Below are 25,086 nucleotides of genomic sequence, written 5' to 3'. Positions count from 1 at the left end.
GTCCAGGTAACAGAGGTTTGAGACGATTTGCTATGACTTTTGATATAACTTTGTAAATGACATTGCAAAGCGCAATAGGCCTGAACTTGTCCGGGGTAATGGACTCCTCCTCTTTGGGGATGAGAGTTATGAAGGTGGCGTTGAGAGAGGGAAGGAGCCATTGCGTAGCCCTGGATTCTTCAACTACCTGCCAGACTTCCTCTTTTAGCATGTCCCAGAAAGAGTGAAAGAAGGTGGTGGAAAACCCATCTGGCCCCGGGGCTTTACCTTCTTTGAGCTGCTTCATTGCTTCATCCACTTCCTGTGGGTGAATAGGGCGCATTAGGAGGTCATTTTGTTCCTCCGTAATGATCTTAGGGATGTTGCTAGTGATTTTGCGAATGGCCTGTCTCCGCCCTTCTCTCTGCTCTTTATGGATCTGTTGGAAGTGGTTGAGGAGTTCCTCTTCAATTTCCTCATGTGTCTCTACTCTTGCCCCTGTCTGTTTTTGAATGAAGGGAATGTTGTTATGCATTCTTCTCTGAACTGTAGTTCTGTGGAAGAATTTTGTATTACGCTCACCCTCCTTCAGCCATCTGACCCTTGACTTCTACCTCCAATAGATTTCTTCCTGCTTCCTCCTGTCCTCCATTTGACTGTGGATGAGTCTCTCCTGCTCCAGGGTGGCTTCCGAGTGCCCCTCCATGATAACCCTTTGGTGAAGGATTTCCAGGTCCTGAGTAAGTTTATGCTGCTCCTTGAAGATGTTACCGAAGGTTTCCCTATTCCACCTTTTTAGATGATCTTTGAGAAATCTTAACTTTTGCTGGAATTGATACATCTTTGATCCTTCTGGGGGAATAAACAAAGCCCACGTAGCCTTCACAAACTCCTTGAAAGTGGGATGCGTGAGCCAAAATTCTTCAAATCGGAAGGGCCGTTTGATTAAGTTACCTGGTCTTTGCCATTGAAGTGCTATTGGCCAGTGGTCCGATCCAGTATGAGCAAGAATGGCTGCTGAGAAGTCTCCTCCTAAGTGGACCGCGTTGTCAGAGATGAGGAAGCGATCCAGTTTTGAGGCGATTTTGTGCTTTCCAGACCTGCAGTTACTCCAAGTATAGATGCCATTACAGAACGGCATGTCAATAAGAGAGGTAGATTGGATGAAGTCCTTGAAGCGGCTGTCCTCATGCTCCATTCTGCGCCTACCTCCCAGCTTCTCTTCAGTTTTAGTTATCATGTTGAAATCCCCGACAACGATCCAGAGTGGGTATCTTCTGTTGTTGCTTAGTGCTTCAATCGTGTCGAGGAGCGCTATCTTACTTCCAGAATCTTGAGGGAAGTAGACATTTGACAGATTACCGTAAATGTTGGTGCCCAAGATGTGAAAGGTCACCTGAATAAGGTGATGCGCCGCATGAAAATCAGAAAGGGATACCGCTTGGGTATTCCAAACTATCGCCAAACCCCCTGAGGCTCCAGAGGCGTCCACTGCTACCGAGCTACAACCAGGCCAGGCTTTCGAAAGTATGCTACCTAGCGTAGTACTATTACACTATTTTTCTTGGAGAAAGCACACTTGTGGCTTTTCCTTTTTTATCATATATTTTAACATCCTGAGTTTTCTGGGGCTGTTAAGCCCTCTTATATTCCATGATACCAGCTTCATCATTAACCGTTGGTGGAGGGCTTGAAGAACTTTGTCAGCGTTGCGTATCTGCCTGAATCCACCAGGATTTTTCCAATCTCTATTGTTCTTTGCAGATCTTTCTTTCTGCCTCTCTTTTTTGTGTCTTTTGTGCGCAGGCTTCCATCCCATTGGCTGCCTGGCTGTATTCCAAGTTGGTTCTGATAGTAAGCCTGAGAGATGACCATTTCGAGCTTGTTGAGTTGGAGTGCTGGAATTGAATCATATGCTTTCTTTTTACAGGCCAGCTCCAGCTCTAGGATGTCTAAGCCATTCAGGTCGATACTCTCGGGCTCTTCCTCCATGATTTGCACTTGATCGTTGTCTTCAGTACTGATCTCCGGATTCTGGGGATGCTCTGATTTTCCATCGACTTCCATTTCTTTGATGATCTCTGGAGTGTCTTTCTGATCCCGCTTGAGGATGGAGGGAGAGATATTAGGGGTTGGAGATTTGGGAGGGGGTTGCGATGAAGAGGGAGGCGATGAGGAGGTCGGGTGATCAGGGTTGTCTTCATCGAGGGGTGGGAGATCCTCAGAGACTTGGCCAAGAATGCCAAAGCTGTTCTTGGTTACTGGGCCATGGGACTTGAGGGGCTGGGGTTTGGACCCATTTTCGGGCTTTTTGTGGGAACGCTTCCTACTAGTGACTTTAGTGAAGCCTTCCTGGGCAGGGGAATCAGGAGAGTCGGGGAAGCTGTTTTGGGCATTTTGAGGACAATCCCTAAAGAGATGACCTAGGGCATGGCATTTTCGGCATCGAAAAGGAACATGCTCATAATCGAGCAGTTGGATCCATTCCTCATCTCGATGGGCAAGAGTGACTGACTCAGGAAGGGCTTCATTGAGGTGAATGAAAACACAAATTCGGGCATAGGAGATATACTTACGAGACAGGGTTTCCTCTGCCGTTCTGATGTATTCTCCTACCCCATTTCCAATCCCTTTGAGAATGTCCTCCTCCCAATATTCATCCGGGAGAGAATATAACCTAATCCAGACCGACGCCCAGGTTAAATCTTCCTTGTCTGGGTTAAATCTGGGGATCCAATCCCTCAGGTATAGACCAATCGAATTGAAAAAGTAAGGCCCTCCTACTAATATTCTGTATTTGTCCTCCAAGCTGTGAAAAAACCTTTTGGTCCTAGCTGTAGCGTGACATCCCCTTTTGGTTTCCATTTCGCTGCTATCCAACCCTTAAGGGCTCTCTCAGTAGGCCAAAACCCTATGAACTTTCCGATGAGAGCGTGATCTCTCATGAACTCAATCCTTCTGTCAATCTTGTCTCCTGGCAGCTCGATACGCGGTCTTTCCTTGGCAACTGGCCTGCATGTGGTTGAAGTTATCTTCGGACCTTCTTCAGGTTTTTCCGTTCCTTTCTGGGGATTACTGTTTTCCTCCTTACGCTTTCCAGTTCCCTTGTTGTCGTTCTGGGGTATCTTCCCCATGTTCAGAATCTCTCTGTCAACTGACCCAAAGACGACGCTTTGCGCAGGATCTTGCTGCGACGGGGAGGGCTCTGACGCCCCCCCCTGCGGATGAGCCATAGAGAGGCCCTGATGCGCTGCTGCTATGTACCGCTTCTGCAATCTCTTTGCTTCAGACTGTGCTTGCGTGAGGTGCTGTCGGCGCCGTAGATGGAGCGCTCAGAACCCTAGCCTGTGTTGGCCGAGTTTATGATCCAATAAATATAGATTATTTAATAAACATGAAGATAGAATTTATTATGGACCATTATATTTAAATAATAAATATAGATTATATAAATTACATTTAAATAATAATAAATATAGATTATATTTAAATAATATATATAGATTATATATATTTAAATAATAATTTTAAATATTATATTAACTAATTATATGTTTTTATTAATAATAAGATTAGTGGTTTGACTAGGATCATTAGGTCAAATTAGCCGTTGGCAATATAGCCGTTGGAGTCTCTACACACTCTATTTAATCAAGCTAAGCCAGTTTGGTTCTTCAACTTGTCCTGACGATGAACCACACTGGTTGGTTCGAAACGCGTCGACAAAAGATTGGTTATGTGATTTTGCCGAAGATTTTCTAAACAATGATAAATGACTTCAGCCCTTTCCTAGGCTACATCTCTTGATCTAGCTTCCAATGTAGGGCCTCTTTAATTATTCTAAAAAATATGTGTTTACATGAATTTGCAGTGTTCAGAAAACAAATGTTCCCAATGGATCCACAACTATCAAAATCTCCCATCTGGGTTCTTTCTTTACCTCATTTAGCAAAAAATTGAAAAAGCTATGCTTGTTACAAGTTTTTGCCAAATTCCATAGCTCATAATCCTACAATTCTACCCAAAATTGGCTTTACAGACCCAAAACCAAAACCAACACACAATTATGGCCTACAACCTCGAGAACAAAAAATATAGGATGGTTAAACTGCCCATTAATGCCTAGTTTCATAATTTTCGGTCATGTGGTTGTGCATAGGGTAGAGTTATAGGCCTTTATTCTTGAGGTCATGGGCTAAAGGCATGCCCAATTCTAGTTTTGGCATGGTCTCATGGGTGCACATGTGGTCCAGGGCAAGTCCCCTATGAGTTGTCGCCATTACACCTCTGTGCACCTGGTTTCTTGGCTGTTATATGACCCCGCGGTTGGCCCCTTTTCTGTTGGTGCATGCATGGTATTATACAGATGCCTTTTCACCTAGGTATGGTCTCATTGGGTTCCCCCCCAATATTTCTGCCTCTAGTGGTGTGTTTTATGTGAGTGTCGGGACCTATGGGCCGGGCTAGGCCCTAGCCCCAAGTCCCCTCCGCCATGGTCCTATGTGATGGCGTGTTGGTTATTCCTTATGTTTCATGGTGCTAGGTCACGAATTTGACTCTCGTGGTTGCTTGAACTCCATAAAAAAAAAAAGACCACCCTTGGGAGGCCATGTGGCTACCTCTAGTTGGCTCACATGACCCTCCCCCATTAGTCCTCCAACTACATAGTCAACCCATGACATAATAAAAAAATAATTTATGAGCCAACCACAAAAGGACACATATAAACCAACCATTGGCCCAAATTGTGCACAGTCAACTACCCAATCACTTCCTTATTCAGCATACGAACTTCTAACTAGGTGTACTTACAAGCCAACCTTTAAAATTTTAGCTGTTTGGCGATTCGATCAAAACACAATATCAGGAGCATATAATATCAGTTTTGATTGAAATGAGTTGTGTTGGCTTCAAACCCCTAAGATCTATCAAATGGTATATGTTTCAAGAATTTTGAACACATTTTATTTTGAGCACTAAATTGATCCCCTGGATGATCTATAGGACTTTTGGACTCCTAAATGACAGTTGAACTTTTATATGACTCTTTTGTCCACATGTGACTTTTCATATTCCACATGTGAATCTTGGATTTCCACACATTTACACTTTGTCATTCTCTTAAAAATAGATCATTACATTCCACATGATGATGTGGCAATACACATGGACACATATGACATTGTGTTGACAGTTGTACAAGTAACAACCTGATAATGATGACATGGACTTCATGATCACATGACAATGCCAAGCTTCTCTATTCGTTTTTATGTCTTTGACTTATATTTGATAGATCTGATCAGTACTCCATCTTCATGAAATATCTTCTTTTGTCTTCATCTTCACCCTCCAAAGGGTCCTGGTTTAGAGTTGGAATCTTTTGAGTCATCATGCAATGTCTTCATTTCTTCATTGTCAAATATTTTCTTCATGTCTTCATGATCATTCTTCTTTGTGTTTCTTCTCTGAAAGCGTTTCTTTATTTCTTCACCTTAAGATATTCCTTGAGCCTTTCGTTGTTAGGTTTAGATGGCACAACCTCCAATGAAGCTCACTTATGGTAAGGAAATATTAGTCTTAAAATATTTTACCCTATATCTACTTAGCTCACGGAAGATGTTGATTATGATATGTCTATTAGAGGACTAAAAAGGAAAGGCTTCATGAGGAAAGCATGGTTCAACTCAATAGTGTCATAGTAAGGCACCATTATTCATTGTTACTATGCATGCACTTTGAAGAAGGGGCTTTCCTTAGTCCATCGCAGTGGGGAAGCACAAGGAACAAGGTGATGACCTTGTTGATTAAGGTTACACCATGCGCTAGGAAGGAAAGCAAGGAAGGCTATAATAGTGCTCTTTGACTAGTCAAGGGCTAAGAGGATGTGTTATTAAGCCTTGTTACAATGTCATCCACTGAGAAAGAGAGGCTTTAGAAATTGTTTAGTGTACAGGGGAAGAACAAGGAAAAAGGTTAAATGCTTGTTTCTTATGACTATGATATGTGCTGAAGGAAGGTGGAAGTTTACAGGAAAGCATAGTTTTTCTCAACATGATCTCACTATTCATCTGAAATGTGCTTTTCCTCTTATGGTAGCACAATTTGGCACAATAGTAGATGACTGTTCATCTAGAATATGCTTTTCACTTAGAGAGGCAAAAAAGGCTAGGTCACTTAGCCTAGAAGGTGCTTCACTATAATGAAGTTGGAGGACCTTTTCATGGTGTTTTCTTTCTTTTGTAAGTGGATGGTATAGGTACCTACTATAAACTAGGAGTTCTTTATGTGCTATGAAAGGTAGAGGTAGTAAAAATTTAGTGCAGTGAGTTAGTATGGGCAACAATTGTTAGGTAACTGTACTTGGAAGACTCTTAATGTGCAACCATAGGAGATGGTCTTAAGAAAGGCTCAAATTATGCACAAGTGTAGGAGGAAGTGATATCATTAATGAGGCTTATGAACGGGTTGTGCTCATCACCTAGTAAGCATTCTAATGCCTTCACAACTTGCACCAGCTAAGAAGGACCAAGAAGAGCTCGAAAATGGCTAAGTGTGGGATCAATAGAGTAAGAGAGTGAAATGCATCCGGAAAAGGCTCAAAACTGAATCACACACATGAGTTTCATTAATACAGCCTAGGAAAATGTGGAGGACTCATGAACAATAGTGACAACTTGAAATTACTGCAAAGCAACACTTATTTCTAAGTGAGATAGTTACCACGACATATTGCAACACGCAAAACACAAGTTACAATGGAAGTGATGACTGTGACAAAATGGTGCGCTAAATTATAGGGATGTGTCTAATGCACATTCTTATCATAAATAGTACCATGTAATGCAGAAAAGTGCACCAGAACTAACTATAGCGATGTGCAAATGTGTGAGACATACATGAGTGAAAAAAACTAAGAGAGACACTTACGATAGTAAGAAAATGAAAAAACGACACTTGCAAATGATAAAGAAATTGAAAGTGAAAATACTAGAGTGAAGATATGATGAAAACACCACTTATTAAAGTGAAAGAAAGCAAAAGAAATAATCACAAACATGAAAACGACACTTTTAAAAGCAAAGGCACTTAAAAGTGACAGTTGGGAAAGCTCATCAAAATAGAAGTGCAATTGTAGCCATAGTGAGGGAGACAATCAATGAAAGTGTACACTAACTGTAGACATGCGTTGAACATTGCAGCAACACTGCCTTGATGGATTGTGATATGCATTTGCAAGCTTGCATAAATGGGGAGAGCTTATGAATCATCAGGGACTGAGCATGTGAATTTGACTGTTATAATCTTGTTGATGGTGATAGACCTACTAAAATTCAAGGTATTTCCCGAGTATGAAGTCCCAACTAGACCTCACACCATTTTTTGTAGGAGTCCTATCCAGTATGATGGTCCAGTTTCCATTATCTTAATGATATGCTTAGTCTCTTCCCTGTCAGCACATGAGAGTTATATACTTATTATTCAAACAACGAGGTTTGTGTGCTTGGTGAGTGCTTAGTGTAACTTGTGTCTAGGCTCTTTCACTACAGAGGGAGAGGGTGAGAGTGAGTCTCAAGTCAAAAGGGAATAGTCCCAACTCTGTTAGAGACACACAACACGGCAGGACATGCACAACTTTCGGTGGAGTAATCCACATGGATGTGGTAGTCACATACACATAATGAACAGATAGCACGCACAACACCCAGTGGAATATTCCACATGAGTGTGAAGATTGTTATAACAAGTTTATGAGAATGAATCTATCGATTGTTCGATGAAATAGTCCACATGCACAAGATAGCGTTAACAAATGATACAACACATTTCCAACAACAAACGCACTGAAGCAACCGAAATACTTCAATTGTATTAATATATGTTAAAGAAACATGCATCACAAGCATCTGAAGAATAGTCTTATAGAGGAATACAATACATGTGTGACAACATGATGGCCTGTTAACACGCTTTTGAGTTAAGTGTAATTTCCAAGACAAATTTGTACACCATACATCAATAACCCTGATAGTGGGGCGTTTGAGCCACTGCTTGCTCCTCAATGAAAAGACTACAGACTCGCAAGGCTATGTGGGAGGAGCCAAGGTGTAAAGTCCTTTGCACATACAAATTTGGGTTATATATAGCCAAGGGTGATCTTGACCCTTATGACTCTTTGACTTCCCTCGTGACTATTTTACATACATGAATCTTCAACTGACTTGACTCTTCAACTTCGTATGTGGGTCTCTTGGACTTCCACATTACGTTACATTGATTGCAATAGTATGGTCCACATTAGTGATGTGACCGAGATGACTCATGACATGACTCAACATGACTGTGCTAGTATTTTCATGTTGATGGCGGTGTCCGTGTCGAGCTGCAGTGCTTTTGAGTGATGAGTGTTCTCTTGGTGTATGATACCTCCACATGGTAAGGTCTATGGATTCTTGAGTGGTCTTGGTTTTCACATGATGTTGCATGTGTATGCATCCCCTTCGTTGATACTTTGCATGCTTTGTGTGTCATCATTCCATGAACAAGTCTCCTTTCATGTGCTCCTTTTTCATCCTGTTCGTCATCGCATCATGTCTCATCCATGTACCTATATCTTTAATCACTCATGAGGAGACGTCATCAAATATAGAAATCTCCTAGTCTACCATGATGGATCATCCTTCATTTTCAGGTGCAGGTGACCTGGAGAGAGGACAAGACTCTAAAACTACACAAAGCACATTTTAGGCTAGGATGAAAGGCTTCATGGATATGTCAAGAAAAACTAAGTAGAGCTCACTCAAAGGTTGGGATGAGAAGTCCAGAATGGTAGTGACATTATATTTGATCTAGCTTAGGTGGGAGGAAGAACTGCACAATTTTTCCAAGGAAGGACATGCGGGCAATAGGCAAGACTGGCAGTAAACACTGTGCAGATTCTCAAGGGAGGCTTGGAGCGGGCTGCGGAAGCTTGCTAGCCAAAACTGCATAGAACTAGGAGGTAGTCATGTAGGACATGTCTGCGTAGTTTCCAGGTTGTTTGGGGCATCAGGCAACTGGTTGATGGTCTAATAAAACTGAGCAATTTTTAGGAGGAGGAACAAATTGGCTGATATGGGGACTAACTAACATAACTACACAATTTTCAGAGGCAGTGCAGTGACAAGTAGTCGATGGCTGTCCCTCATGTCTCCATAATTTCATCACTTAAAGGAGGTAAGCATGCTAAAAGATTCTTTGCAATTGTTTGGAGGATATGAGCTCGAGTTCATTGCCCAGTGAAACTCTCCAATTGACTAGTGGGAGGCTTGATCGATAGTATTGTGGGTAGTGTAGATTGGGATAGCTTCTTGGGAAAATTCTACTTTGTTTTGGGTGATAGTCAGTCAGGTTAATCCTAGGATTCCGTAGTGCAGACTGCTTGTGAGGAAGCCTCAAGCTCTTTGCAATTCTGTGCAATAGTACTTGCGTACTGAGGGATGAGACTATGTAGTGCGTCTTAACGAAGGTTCGACTGGCAGAGGGTGGTTCGGTCGATAGATATTTGAAAAAATGGTTAAGTGTAGCGAGTCAACTGGTGTATACATGAGCTTGTAAACACACACTAAACATGACTCAACGACAAGACACCTCAAACCAACAAGACAACATATGCTCAGTGTGAATGACCAAAGGGTGCGAACGATATGTGCAACAGTTGGGATAGAATGTTGAACGACTATGACGACATTTACATGACATTGCATACAACTTCATGTGTGGGTGTGACAGATGCTTACAAAGTGAATACAACTTGTAAACATGAAGAGGGACTCTAAACATTTCCAGAACAAGACTGCAACCATGGCATTGCAACTAACATGCTAAAAGACGATTGGTGAAAGGTCAAGCAAAGAGGTTGTAAAGACTCAACACGAGCTCATGGGATGAGCTTGAGTGTTTGCAAACATCAATGGAAAAGACAAGGAAGGCTGTGAAATTGGATGCAGTCCAAAATTTTGGAGGGCGTTGTAGCGCTACAAGACTTGGCGACACACTAGTTCAATACCAACTTCTCTTTTTCGGTCTGTTGACAACACAGAGCCTTAGTTCATCAAGGATTATAGAATCATTTTGCGGGTTACTTTGGTTTCCTAAATTACCCCATGGACAGATATGGTTCAGATTTTTCCAACTTAGTCAAACACAACAACAAATTTCAGTTGATCACAGTGTTTCAAAATTAGGAAGGGTAGTTTGGCTCACGAGTTTAAAATTTTTTGAGTATAAGTTTTCATCTCTAGTGTTTCTCCACTACTAGCAGGGCTGGCCAGTACCCCGACAGAGTCACATAGGAACACACACATTCCTCCACTACCAGTGAGCCTAGTCAGTACCCCAGTGGAGTTGCATGCTTCACCTCTCTACGTAGGAAGCATTTCTCCTCTTTTTCCTCTGTATTTTTTAAAAGAGGACTGTGCATAGGAACTTATTTATTTTTGGGATGGAAGAGGGATCTCGACTTATTGACAACATAAGAGGTTGTTCCTTCAGAGAATCATGTATGATATATGATTTAGGTTTAATCATTTATATTTTTCGATTCTCCATTTCTACTAGTTGGATGAGCTTGAACACACAGAGCAGAAGATTGAGTATAAACATGGGGTTTCCCAATGTGGACATAGTTTCATGGTTGGACCAGAGTGTCCCTTGCAAACGACTCATATTTTCATCAGGAATTCATCAGTCGAAGGTTACAACCAAGCTCAGAGAAGATAGACACGGGACTGGCCAAGTGTTGGAGTGTCACAAGACTCTTTGGATCTCAGCCACATACTCATTCAGAAGCTATAACTTAGTAGAGGGAAACACTTATTGACAAAACCAAAAATAACATGATATTAAGCTAACAAAACAAAAAGAAGAAAAAATAGAAAAAGTAAAGTGAAAAGACAATAAGAAGTAAACAGACTCTGTACATCATGCGGGGCCCAACCCCGACTTACTGAAAGTAGTGCTTTAAGTCTTGGTCGTTGACAGGGAAGTTGTTAATCCTCTCGTCAAGTGATTGTAGAAGGTACATGTGTGGGCCAAGATTCCCTAAAACAGTGTCAATCTATTAGGTTCCACTACCAGAACCTGGTTGTATCCCGAAAGTTCATTGAGCAAAGACAACATTCTTGTTCTAGATATTGTCTGTAAAATAGGTTCCATTGATGGGATGGGGTAGTTGTTTTTGTCTGGGCCATGCTTCAAGTTTTTGAAATCAATGCATAAGTGGATCTCCCATGATTTCTTACATATTGGAACCAAATTAGAAACTCACGTAAAATGTTGAACGCTATAAGTGATCCGAGCATCCAACAACTTAGCCAATTCTTTCTATATGAGGGGTTCAAGTGACGGATGTACTTTATGAGCTTCTCTTGAAATGGATTGACCCTTTCTTTGACCAGAATCATATGTTGGATTCTTCTCAGGTCATATGTTTTCAAATCATCATGTGTCCATGTGAACACATCCCGGTATTGTTCAAACAAGTCGACAAAGACTTTCCACACTTGCGGTGTGCAACACATACCAAGATTGATGAACTTCAGATATCGTTCTGTTCTCAAGTTGATATGTTCATGTATCATGGTGGAGTTGTAGGTTTTTCTATTCCTTGGCTCCCTGAAGTGGTTCTGCAAGTCATAGAGCTTTTTGAGAGATACCATACCCTTAGGGATGAGGTTTCCTTTCTTGTCATCAATTTCAGCTTACAGATACTGCTCATGCTTATCATCATCAATCGTTGCATCCTTGAAGACATAAATGTTGGCCATGAAGTGCAGTATATATTGATAATTGTAAGAAAATGTAAATTAGTTATGTTATTAGGATAGAAGGCTTATAAAAAATTTCAACAGTAAACCTATCCCTAAGCAGTGTTATCCTAGCAACTGTATTAGCTAAGGCATCGTTAGTTGCATTACGCATTCTTGGCACAGTAATGATATTGAAAGCTTGGAAGTTAGATATTAGTCACCATACCTCTTGCTGATAACTTTTGGGATGAAGTGAAAAACAGTGTATGGTGTTACGTACATGTCATACCACAATTTCTGAATCACCTAGCACTTTGAGTGTGACAACATTGAGGTTAATGGATTTGTGCAAGCCCAATACAAGTGCTTCATATTCAATAGTGTTGCTCGTGCACTCGAACTCCAATCGACTTGAGAGCAAGTGTTTCCTATGCTTTGGGTCTATCAAGACACACCCAGTTCTAGAGCCATCCTGTGTCTTTGATTCATCAGAATATATGGTCCACAACTCATCTGTACACAGACCACATGATGTGTTAGTACTACCATTGCTACTGCTACTAGTGTTACAGTGTACTATACATGTTTCATTTCCATCAGTTGGGCAAGGAGGGAGACCCAACTGTATGTCTAGTGGGGTTGTAGCTGGCTGTGCGAGATAACAACCTAGTTGTGTTTCCAAGAGGCTGTTTCCAAACATGAGTTCCATGAAATCCAACAATTCATTCTCAGCATTGATGGCAGTGACATTATGCTTCATGTAACTCTCGGGTAACACCTGGATCTGATTTCTTTTGCCCTGGTATGGAAGCCATAAGTGTGACTAGTCTAGGGAAAAGTATCCATTCAACTTGCTAGTCTAGACTTTGCTAAGAACTAAGCCATACACTTCTAGTATGTCTACAATAACAATGTTGATGCATTGGTGAACTTGGCTTTCATGAGATAATCGGATGATCACGTCTTAAATTTCACCAATGGTTGGTATGAATTTTTTATCTAGTTGGATGATCTGCACATATGTCTTTCTCCATTGGGCATTGATCTACTTGGCAATGGGGAGTGGCAGGAAGTTGGATTATGCACCAGAGTCAACCAAAGAGTTGTGAACATTCTAGTTAAAATTTTCAAATGAAAGAAAGAATGGAGGGAATACAGAGTTTGCTTCTTCCATCCGGAGTGTGTTGAACATAGTTGATAGTGAACCAAGAGATGTTCTTGTTCCCTTGCAAGTAGAGGTTGTGTTGTATGTGGATTTTTTTGCCAATGCATGCAACAAAATATCTCGTTGACCCTAGATCTTATCTCTCTCGAACAAAGAGATGCTTGCATGATTTTTCTTCATATTTTCCATAATATTGTAGTGAAGAGCGGGTAAACTCATGAGATGTCTAGGGTTAGACTCATGTTTGCACTATCCGGTGGAGTGTTCTGAATTTTACTGCTCATCGATGTACTTTCGTTTGCAGTTATCTTCCTGGGTTGGCTTTGTGTTTTCTACTTTCGAATGGCTCGTGGATCAACCTTCCTCAACAGTTCAGGCTTTTCTTGCATCTCCCCAATCATAGGGTGAGCCCCTTGGCTTTTCAGATTATATCGACCACTTTTCTTTTGTGGTTGCTTATCGATTTTCCTTTTATGCATTGCATGTAGGCCTAGAATTTCAAATTCCCTCTACCCATCAAATGAAAATTTGATGACGTTTTGGCATTTTTCATGCCTTTCATTTTACATTCTATTTAAATTTGTGAGTGTCAACTTCCCCATATCTAGAAATTCTCTTACAACTATTCCTTCATCTCAACTTCCTTTAATATCCCTATGAGAGTGCCTTGTTTCTTCTCAGCATATGTGTTTCACCATGTCTCCACTTCCTTTAATCTCCTTGTTAGAGTGCCTTGTTTCTTCCTAAGTTAGCATATGTGTTTCCACCTAGTGTACAACCATATTTTAAAGATTTTATAAAGCTTTTTAGCCTTTGGGAGTTAATAATTTTGATTATGTACATAAATTTTGACATGTGAAAGAAACTAAAGAAAGCCATATACCTAATATGGTGAGGTTTCTCAACTGCAAGTAAATGAGATAGAGTTATTTTTTTTAAATATCGAGAATTTAACTACTATCACTTTTTATAATTTATTTAAATCCATTAATCTACTACATTTGTCAAATTTATTAAACATATAATTACATGTTTAACTATTTCTTAATAACTTACTTTCACCAAACATTTTATTTAGAGATGGACACACACATCTTTATTTACTCACTACATATTTTATTTAATGAATTCTTTATTTATACCAAGATAACTTTAATCCCTATAAGTGCACTTTCAACCAACTATGAACTACTTGAATAATAAATCCAGTAATGATAGCTAAATATTTTTTAAAATATTTGTATATCCTTTCAACTAATTTGATATCCATTACACATATTTGGAACAGATTATTCCTAAAACCATGATGCTCAAAAATGTCAAGACTAAGAAAACTTTGTAATCTACGAGGTAAACTCTGCAATCTAATCTATCTACGAGGTAATCAACTCATCATCTACATTTCAACACTATTAACTAATCATTTTAATAATTTCGAAAATATGAGCCTATGATTTCCTCATCTTAAAAGATTACATTCACATTACTGTCCACATTATAGACAAAATATATAGCCCAACCAATTACACAAAGAAATCCTTCCTATTAAACATTGCCCTAGACAATACCATCACTTATTCTATTCATGTACTTAGTACGATTTGAATCCTCCAAATACAATTATGTTAGAAGTGGTTGACAATCTAAATGGATATGTTAAATTAATATGAGTTTGTAACATCTTCAATAATTATTTTTATTGTAAGAGAAGTTTAGCATATTAAGTATATAATTATTTTTTTAAAGAGAAATTCGCTACGGTAAAAATGATGTTGATTTCAAAACATTTAATTAAAAACTCAAAATACAAAATTAGTTAAAATAAGCCAGGGCACTCAAAAAAAGAAAATAGTCAAAATAAGCCTAGGCTTTTCAAAATGGTAATTGCGCGCTCCATTATGCAATAAATCACAAGTTATTTTTAGTCAAAATAAGCTAGGGCACTCAAAAAAACAAAAATAATCAAAATAAGCATGGGCTTTTCAAAATGGTAATTGAGCATTTTATTATGGAATAAATCACAAGCTATTACTGTCCACATTATAGACAAGATATATAGCCCAACCAATTACACAAAGAAATCCTCCCTATTAAACATTGCCCTAGACAATACCATCACTTATTCTATTCATGTACTTAGTACGATTTGAATCCTCCAAATACAATTATGTTAGAAATGGTTGACAATCTAAATGGGTATGTTAAATTAATATGAGTTTGTAACATCTTCAATAATTATTTTTATTGTAAGAGAAGTTTAGCTTATTAAGTATATAGTTATTTTCTTAAAGAGAAATTAGCTACGGTAAAAATGATGTTGATCTCAAAACATTTAATTAAAAACTCAAAATACAAAATTAGTTAAAATAAGCCAAGGAACTCAAGAAAAGAAAATGGTCAAAATAAGCATGGGCTTTTCAAAATGGCAATTGAGCGCTTCATTATGCAATAAATCACAAGTTGTTTTTAGTCAAAATAAGCTAGGGCACTCAAAAAAACAAAAATAATCAAAATAACCATGGGCTTTTCAAAATGGTAATTGAGCACTTTATTATGGAATAAATCACAAGAACTTCAAAGAAATTCATTTTGACAAGCCTGTATAATTTCACAACATTTATTTCACATAAAACAAATACTGAGAAAGAAATAAAAAAAACAGCAACCCAATGAGATTGAAACTGGTTGAAGAAGGCAAGTTACTTGGGACTTGAAAACTGGTAAATCTCGTTGACTTTGAAGTAAATGATGAAGGCAACTTGCTTGGGACTTGAAAATTGGTAAATCTTGTTGCTTTTGAAGTAAATGATGAGAGCAAGTTCAGTAGAAAACTCCAATATTTATTTTTAGTGACTTATTTTTGGTTGTGGTGTTGTCTTATGGAGTTATCGCATACAAATTTTTGGAATCGACATTTCAAACCATCTTTCGTGGTTCATGAACCACCGAGAATAATTTGAAACGTCGATTCCAAAAGTTTGTATGCAATGACTAGAGAAGACAACACCACACATAATATAGATGGAAAGAGCCTCAAATCAATAACTGTCCTTGCTTTTCAAGAAAAGAAAGAAAATAGCATGAAAGTGACTACTATTTTGAATGAGTTTAAGGTCCACCTATTGCTTACCCCTTTTCATTGTTATTTTGTTGTCTGTTTGCTTGGGAAGGTGAGTAGCAATCGCAGACCACCTATTTCCCACTAGAGCATGAAATTGCATAATAGTCTTCTATTCCTGCACGCTGAATTTTTCCCCTTCATATTTGGAGTTAGATAGGTAGCCCAATGTAATCTCCAGATCTTTCCTATCTCAGCACCCATCATTCTACCATTCCATGGCTATGCTACAGTATGTAAGTAACGAGCTTATGATTTTCTTTGGGTGTCCAGGGCCCTTCTTAAGCCCAACTTTTTCACAGCAGGGAGCCCTACCATTATTTCTAATTTGGTGTGACTTTTGATAAGCCTCGACAAAGATGTTTTCGAATTAGACACTGCAACTGCCCTTCACGTCACGAGTTGCTTCTCGACTGCTTTTATTTATCGATCGTACTTCTTCATCGATGTTGGAAGATGACTGAATCAAACAAGAGGGAGAGTGTGGAGTGATTAAGGGAAGCCTAAGGAACAAAAATAATCCCACCACCCCTTTTTAGTGTTATACACACCAAAAAATGCATGTATAGTTTTACTATTTTTCAATCACGTACTAGCTTACAGCTTGATGGATGAACTCACATTCTTAACATAGATTGGTTGGTCGATTCCTTGAGTGTAACACCTAGATTACAATGTAGTTGTTCTTAGTTGCCTAGATTGAGATCTCCCTTCATAAATTTCAAATCTACAAAAAGACTATAGCCAGATAATTTATAGCTAGATAATTTTTTATACGATTCAAATCTATGAAAGTGTGCCAGGCTCCATTGCCACGTGAGCTAGAGGTATTGTATGCATTTGCGTTATGACCCTAGGTTTAATCTAACTTTGGTGTTTTTAACTTAAAGAAGTGTAGTATAAATTTTGACGGCGCAAATCCTAAATCAAATGTCAAAATGACAGTTTCTGATTTATGAAGCACGTCATATTTGATGGGTAAAAATTTACAACAACTATCAAATACATCTTAAAATATGAAATATTTCCTATGGGACATCAAATTCTAGGCGTGGTTGCATGCAAGCATTGATACATGTTGATCACCTGCCCAGTACCTAGTGGCTCATTAGATGCAACATATTCTTCATTGTCTTCATCTTCTGATTGACAATGTGCATTATTTACCATGTTTGTCAAAATGTTGCACACTAAGTCCGCAACTTCTTTCCATTCCAAAAAATTCCTTTCAGGCGACGGTCTTCATGGAATGAGCAAAACTTGGAGTTCACACACATTTTAGTCTGGAACACTAAGCTGGAGTTCTACACTGTTTCAGCTGGGAAGCTACTGTTTCCTGATGACATGCTCCTCTTCAGTTGTCTGGGAGGTCAACTACTCGTAGATGTCTCGACAATTCATTTCGTTAGCTCAGACACCTTAGTTGTCATGTTTTGGACAAGGCAAGTAAGGGTTTCAAGGTCACTTGCTTCCTTGTCTTTCCCCTTACTCGTAGCAACTTGGGGATTCCTTCTCGTATCTTTGGAGTCTTTTTCTAGTTCATCATCCTTGATGACTCCAATCATGCATAGGTCCTTTTCCACAACAATTGACTCTTTGCAATTAACAAGTAACATTAGTTTCGCAACTCACATGACAAACTGCACAATACTAGTTGGCAGTTCAAATGCAAAATAGTCAATAGTGATGGAGTCATGGCATTTTGTGTCTACTGTAAACTTATTCAAGATGCATAAAATCCTTGGAGTAAAGTCCTTCACTTTCTATTTCAAATCCATCTTGAGATTGCCCAACTATTTGAGCAACATGGTAGAGGTCTTGTCATTAGCAAATTTTTCCAAAAACATAATTTTAAACCTAGCCGAATTTTGGATGGAGTTGACAGGAAGGCTGTCATACCATACTGTTGCTCGACCATCCAAGGTATATGAAAATAATCTACATGCAACATTGTTGTACCTTACCTCATGTGTCTGTAGCTGTAGGTAGAAGTTGTCCAAGTGGTCTTCTTCCTTCACTATTATTCTATCAGGGTCATACTTTGTCAACATCCTCTCTGAATGCTTTGGCATCCTGTGCAAAGCACTCGGGAGATCCAATGGTCCCTAAGTCATCCATTCCAATTTTGGGTCAGTCATGTCTTCTTCTTCTTCATCCTCCTCCTCTTCTTCAGACTCTAATGGTTCCACCTCTAAGTCTGTTGGTTCATCTCTACTTCCACCTCCTCTGCTACCTTCCACTTCGCCTCCTTTACCAGAGTATGAGCCCAGGATCACAAGGGTGTCGTATTCTCCCTGTCGGAAGAATCGAGGTTCCTCTCTATTATAAACAACATCTGCTAGACCTTCAAGTGTGGCAAGAACTTCTTCTTCCACTAATGAGACAACAATTCCTCTAGGAGTGGTCTTTCTCTTATTTAATGAATATGGAAGATCTTGTATTCTTGGGATCAGTCTGACTGCTTTGGAAAACTGACGGGTGATGGGACGGATAGAGTGGAGGTGTTGATATGAAATTTCATTTTCATATCTAGGAGGTGAGGAGTAACCAATTTCATAGTTGTACGTAGGTGAGAGGGAGTGTGATATACTGCCTCTACCAGATGATTGACGAGTGCAAGTGGGAGGATGTTCAGCGATAAACAACTGGCACCCCTCCTTCTATCCCCAGAAATGTTGATGGTGCTGGACCCACCAACATTCATAGGATATCCGCTATATGAAGTCCCAACTAGACCTCACATTGTGCGATGTAGGAGTCCCATCCATTGTGATGGCTTGGTTTCCATTATGTTAATGATATGCCTTAGCTCTTTCTGGTCAACACATGCGAGTGGTATACTTAGTCATCAAACAACGAGGTCTGTGTGCTTGGTGAGTGCTGAGTGTAAATTATGGCTAATTTCTTTCACTGTAGAGGGAGAGGATCAAAGTGTGTATCAAGTTGAAAGGGAATATTCCCAACTGTACTAGAGACACATAACATAATTGGACATGCACAGCTTCCAGCGGAGTACTCCACACGGATGCGACAATCACAAACACACATTGAACATATAGCACGTACAACACCGAGTAGAATACTCGACACGAGTGCGACAGTGTTATAACAAGTTTATGAGAATGAATCTGTTGAGTGTCTGATGGAATAGTCCACATAGGCGAGACATCGTTAACAACTGATACAACACATTTTCAACAACATATGCACTAAAAAAAAAAAATAGTTCAATTGTTTTAATAAAGGTTAAAGCAACCTAAATCACAAGCATCGAAAGAATAGTCTTACAAATGAATACAATACATGTGTGAAAGCATGCTGGCCTATTAACATGCTTCTAAATTAAGAGAAAGTTCCAAGACACATCTGTACACCGTACATTACTAACCTCGATAGTGGGGTGTTGGAGCCACTGCTCACTCCTCGAAGAAAATACTACAGACTCTCAAGGCTATGTGGGAGGATCCAAGGTGAAAGTTCCTTTCCATGTAAAAATGAGGGGTATATATAGCCAAGGGGAAGCTTGATCGTTGTGACTCTTCGACTTCCTTCATGACTTTTTGACTTACATGACTCTTCAACATCATATGCGGGTCTCTTGGACTTCCACATTAGAATACATTTATTACAGTAGTATGGCACACAGTAGTTATGTGACTAAGATAACTCATGGCATGACTTGACATGACATTGCTGGTATGTTCATGTTGATTGTAGTGTCTGTGTCCAGCTGCTGTGTTGCTAAGTGATGAGTGTGCTCTTCGTGTATCATAGCCTCACCTCCGCATGGTAAGGTGTGTGGAGCCTTCAATGGTATTAGTGCTTGCTCGATGTTGCATGTGCATGGATCCCCTTCGTTGTAACTTGGAATTCTTCGCGTGTTCATCCGTTCACGAACAACTCTTCTAGCATGAGCTCCTTGCTCATCCCATTTGTCGTTGCAGCATTTCTCATCCATGTATCTATATCTACAATCAGTCATGATGAGAGGATGTCAAATCCATGAATATCCTAGTCTACCATGATTCATCATCCTTCGTTTTCAGGTGTAGGAGACTCGGAGAGAGGGCAAGGTTTTGAAAATGTACAAAGCACATTTGAAGCCAAGATGCGGGGCTTCAGGGAACAGTCAAGAAAAATTGTGTAGAGGTCACTGAGAAGCTAGTTGGAGTAGTCTGGAACGACAGTGACATTTTGCGGGATCAGGCTCAGCTTGGAGGCAGAACCGCACAATTTTTGTAGGTAAGGTAGTGAGGCTAGCAGGGAGCACCAACTATGAAAATTGTGCAGATTATCAGGGGAGGTTGGGAGCGAGCTAAGGTTGCATGGTAGCCAAAACTGTGCAGAACTAGGAGGAAGTCATGCAAGACATGTCTATGTAGTTTCTGTGCTGGGCACAGTGTTGGGCAGCTGGTTGACGGTTCAAGATAAATGCACAATTTTTATGAGGAGTAGTAGGTCAATTGATAGGGGGAGACATTGACAGAATTGTGTAATTTTTAGAGATAGTGTAATGATATGCATTGGGGGCCTATCCCTCATGTCTACGCAATTTCTTCAGTCAGTAGAGGAGAGCATGCTCACAACTTCTGTGAAATTTTTTGGAGTGGAGCCCAAGGTCACTACCTAGTCAAACTCTCTAGTTGACTAGCATGAGGCTTGATGGATAGGCTTGTAGGCAACGTAGATTGAGATAGTTTCTTGGAAAAATTTTGTGTTGTTCTAGGTGAGAGTCAACCAGGTTGATTCCAGGATTGCAGAGTGCAGATTTCTTGGGAGGAAGTCACAATATCTACATAATTATGGGTATCAGTACTTGGTCACTGAGGGTTGAGACTATGTAGTGCATCTCAGCGGAGGTTCGACTGATAGAGGGTGGTATGATCAAACAATATTTTGGAAAAATGGTTGTGTGTGAGTGAGTGAAATTGTGTATACATGACCTTGCAAACACACACTCAACATGACCTGATGATGAGACACCTCAAATCAACAAGACAACATATGCTCAGTGTGGCTGACTAAAAGGTGCGAGCGACAAGTGCAGCACTTGGGATAGATCGTTGAACGATCGTGACAACACTTGTGTGACATTGCATACAACTTTCTATGTGAGTGCGACAGATTCTCACATAGTGAATACAACTTGTACACACGAAGACAGACCTTGAACATTGCCAGAACAAAACTGCAAGCATAACATTGCAACCAACATGTTAAAAGAAAACCGGTGAATGGTCAAGCAAAGAGGGTGTAAAGACTCTACACGAGCTCATGGGATGAGCCAGAGTGTTTGCAAACATCAAGGGAAAAACCAAGGAAGGCTCTGAAATTAGATGCAAGCCAAAATTCCAGAGGGTGTTGCAACCACTACAAAAAATCCATGAAGAAGACCTAAGCTTTTCAGAAAACATCAATCGACAATGAAGTGACCAAGGACAGATCATAAGATCCTCAATAGACTCCAAAATTCAAGTGTGAGAAAAGTTTTGGAGGGTGTTGATTGCAATGTGAGCAATATGTCAAATACATTCTACATTGTACTTTGAGGGAAATGTGTAATTCCTTTGGTACTCAACATTTTAAATGACATGTTTTCTTTTTAAAATAAAAATAAAATGTTATTTGAATCAATAAAATTCGTCTATATATAAAAATAAATAAAAATCTAGTTAGTTTTAACTAAAAACATTATAAACCATCAATAATCTCATTCTCATTGTTTCAATGGTTCTTTGTTATATTACAATTGCGGATAACAGAGATGTGGTAAAAATATTTCACTTTCATTCTCCATCATAAATAAAATATGTAGATGACCATGTCCCAACCAGGTAGCTCAATTGGTTATCGAAGTGATATGAAATCATGTAAATTAAGAGATCCAAGGTTCAATGCCCCAGAAGTAACCTAGACTACAGAAAGGAGGATAGGTTGTAGGCCTAGGTGATAGGCCTCGTAGGCATAGTGGTAGGATCAAAATCAATAAATTATTTAGAAAAAGATAAAATGAGCCCCAATGTTGGATGGAAGAATGATTTTCCCACTAGTGGGATGCTATCACCAAAATTGTCCAAAGATCAAGTCCAAGTGCTAAATGACATAGTTGTCGTGACCAAAATTGATAAATTGATTAAAAATATACAAAATGAGCCCCAATGTAGGTCATAGGTCCCATAGGTATAGTGGTAGCGACTGAAATGGATAAATTATTAAAAAAATTAAAATGAGCCCTAATGTAGGTCCTACGCCCCCATAAGTATAGCCGCAACAATCAAAATCGACAAATCATTTGAAAAAATAAAATAAGGCCACCAATGGGATGTTATCGCTAGAATTGTGACAAGCCCGAGCCCTAATGTTCAATGGAAGAATGATTTGCCTACGAGTGGGATGTTATCACCAAAATTGTCCCAAAATCGGTTGAGCTTGGATGCTTTGTAAGATAGTTTAATTCCCTCAAATTTGGCTCCCGTCCTCAATCCCTCCCCATAAGATTTAAGCTTGTGACATGTTAGCGACAAAATGGCACACAAATAGATTCATCTTAATCATGAATTTATTTGGTGAGAATAGAGATTAAATCTTTGGATGTACAATGCTTTTTTCAAGTTTTGCATTTTAACAAAGTTTCCATCTCAATAAATTTGATCCTTCTAAACTCTCATCAAATCGATGATTAAGATGAATCTATACCAATTTATAAACAATATATAAAAGAATATAAGAAATGATAACATATTTCTTCTTTCAAATATCTAACATACATTGCCCTCCATAAAGCTATCCAATATTAAAACAAATATAAAATCTCAATTTTTAAGAAGTATACAATATTATAGGATATAGGAATTAATTTATATATAATTTTAAATTAAACAACTTTGAATCGTAATTTAAAATTTACTCCAAGTAATTTTTACTATATTTATATTATATTTTTAGTCTACATAATAGAAATTTAAATTAACTTAAAAAAAAAATAAGATCATAGATTCGATTTCATTAATAACATTCCAATAATAAAAACAAAATCCTTACTTTATTTGAGAGTCAATTTCACAATGATGCCTTTTACGCGTTTCCTTTCGTAAGTAGAGACATTATTGCTGTAGAGATGCGTAATTTGTGATATAACGGGGGACAAAAGACAAAAAGGTAACAGATATAACTCTTAACGGTAAAATAATGAATGTCGAAAATATAAATTAAAAATTATATAACAAATTTTATATATAATTTTGTATTTTTTGTTCATAATTTAATTAAACATAACAACACCATATTTAATTAACCACTGCATCTTAGGACTATTATCTTCATTTGTATAAATTTTAAAATAATTTGGTATAAATTTCCATAAATTTCATATTTTTAGGATTAATTCAAACATCACATAAATAAGACATAATATGCCTTCGTATCCAGATTTGCCCTATTGATCTTACAAATATATACGCCTTTCTAGCCATGTTTGCCTAAACTCAGATAAGGAAAAAATTTTTGTGTATTGATAAATCCGGAGATGCACTTGCGAATAATTACAGAACCTAACCCATTAAATTTGCCTCAGTGAAGAGTATCAAGTATATTTACCACTTTACACTGTACAGATCATAAAAACCAATCTGTACACGGTGGAGATATTTATTCCTGCGTCTGTCGAAATTCAATGGCAATTCAGTGTCAGGGAATCGACCGAATAATATAAAAGAAGAATGAGTTCCTTGTTGGAATCCATCGTAGGTCGAATCGCCAGCTCAACCTATAATAAAGCCTTAACGCTACGTACGAACATCTTGCAGATCAGTTTTATTCTCCAAATTTGTCCCTCGTTACTGTTACCTGCTGAAAATCTTATTGAATACGATGAGGAGACCCATGACAAACGCTTGATCGATTCCAGGCTGCACCACAAGACTTAGAACGTCCTCCCCTAACATGATCTCTGGTTTCGCTACTTTTCGTTTTGCCTGCGCCATTGAACCAGTGAATGAATAACTGCGTGATAGGGATTTCACTAACCCTATGAGAAGGAAAATTATGGAATAAACCAATTTAGGTTTTATTGGAGAAGAGCAAACCTGAGCGATAATCTGCCGAGAGGAGCCGAATACTGTGAATGAGGAGGTTGGATTGCAGAGCGATCCCTCGATTTCATAATCGCAAAGCTTTGTATTCTGTCCCTTTGTAGGGTTTAACACTACTTTGGCAGAGGGTTTGCTCGAGAAGAGAGTCAACGCCGACTTTAGGACGCTAAACACTGGCTTAATCCCACAACCATAGCCATCACCTCTGTATGCTTCCCATCGATCGTTGAAACTTAATCTCTGCTAAACCCACAAACAAAATCAAACCACATATTTAAATCCATAAAATGTTCTCAAATTTCACGATATCGGAATTATAAAAATTTATTACCTTGTGGAGCAAAGTAAGAAGAACGTTTCCTGCAGTATACATGAGAATGAGCTGGTGTCTCGGATCATATGCGTAATTATCGACTCTAAAAACCAGGTTTCCAGAGGAATCAAAGACTGTGTAGCCACTGCCATTGAAGACCAGTGATTTCTTCCACACAGTGAAGGTGACGGGAGAATCGTTGTGTGCAACAAACTTGTTGTCACTGATCATCAAAACATGGCCTTGCCGGGGCAAGGGAGAAAGGGAGGCTCCCGGATACACTTGGTGCATCATTCTTTCCTACCAATTTCCTTGGAATATTGATGCCTCCAAAATTCCACGAAAGAAAGAGAGCTTGTCGATAGAGGAGCTTGTGTGGTCATATAAGTATTTTATAGAAGCCACTGAATAAGTATTTATTCCTCATTAACGTACATACTGAGATATCCACTTAAAAGGAGATACTGGAAGATATAAGGTAGTTCTTTTCGATGTGTTTTTTTGGTTTTTATAATGTATTTATATTTTGGGTTTTTATAATGTATTTATAATTTTTTTAATACTGAAAAGAAAAACTATCATTATCATTGGGTTGAGCAAAGAAGAACTATCATTATCATTGGGTTGAGCCC

The 25,086-nt window shown here is 38.9% G+C and overlaps 2 protein-coding genes across 3 annotated transcripts; both read right to left on the bottom strand.

Moving 5' to 3' along the window:
• Nucleotides 1-589: 589 nt before the first annotated feature.
• On the bottom strand, nucleotides 590-3,113 carry LOC149175526 (uncharacterized). The gene is made up of 3 exons (XM_089421157.1): nucleotides 2,899-3,113; nucleotides 1,656-2,788; nucleotides 590-1,470 (listed from the first exon to the last, which is right to left on the bottom strand). Exons 1-3 carry the CDS (start codon nucleotides 3,111-3,113, stop codon nucleotides 590-592), a joined length of 2,229 nt encoding a protein of 742 aa, XP_089277283.1.
• Nucleotides 3,114-23,546: 20,433 nt separating this feature from the next.
• LOC149175525 (protein LURP-one-related 5-like) lies at nucleotides 23,547-24,802 on the bottom strand. 2 transcript variants are annotated; one of them, XM_089422869.1, is made up of 3 exons: nucleotides 24,473-24,802; nucleotides 24,136-24,384; nucleotides 23,547-24,024 (listed from the first exon to the last, which is right to left on the bottom strand). In XM_089422869.1, exons 1-3 carry the CDS (start codon nucleotides 24,746-24,748, stop codon nucleotides 23,893-23,895), a joined length of 657 nt encoding a protein of 218 aa, XP_089278995.1. In that variant the 5' UTR covers nucleotides 24,749-24,802; the 3' UTR covers nucleotides 23,547-23,892. The 2 variants fall into 2 exon arrangements, with proteins under 2 accessions (XP_089278995.1, XP_089278996.1); XM_089422870.1 differs by having other exon boundaries at nucleotides 24,136-24,381.
• Between the last annotated feature and the right edge of the window lie 284 nt (nucleotides 24,803-25,086).

This window comes from Pinus tabuliformis, chromosome 4_1 (genome assembly GCF_031772625.1).
Source record: "Pinus tabuliformis cultivar Carrire ecotype Pingquan chromosome 4_1, CPIR1, whole genome shotgun sequence".
Lineage (NCBI taxonomy): Eukaryota > Viridiplantae > Streptophyta > Pinopsida > Pinales > Pinaceae > Pinus > Pinus tabuliformis.
Note: the sequence above shows the minus strand (reverse complement) of the source record. Positions and strands in the feature narration are given on the sequence as shown.

Coding starts and splice junctions, on each gene's coding strand:
- LOC149175526 (XM_089421157.1), bottom strand. CDS start 3,113: ATGGGGAAGATACCCCAGAACGACAACAAGGGAACTGGAAAGCGTAAG. Junction 2,789..2,898: donor GATCACGCTCTCATCGGAAA/GTTCATAGGGTT, acceptor GTTTTTTCACAG/CTTGGAGGACAAATACAGAA. Junction 1,471..1,655: donor CTTCAAGCCCTCCACCAACG/GTTAATGATGAA, acceptor GCTCGGTAGCAG/TGGACGCCTCTGGAGCCTCA.
- LOC149175525 (XM_089422869.1), bottom strand. CDS start 24,748: ATGATGCACCAAGTGTATCCGGGAGCCTCCCTTTCTCCCTTGCCCCGG. Junction 24,385..24,472: donor TTCTTACTTTGCTCCACAAG/GTAATAAATTTT, acceptor TTGTGGGTTTAG/CAGAGATTAAGTTTCAACGA. Junction 24,025..24,135: donor CTCGGCAGATTATCGCTCAG/GTTTGCTCTTCT, acceptor TCAATGGCGCAG/GCAAAACGAAAAGTAGCGAA.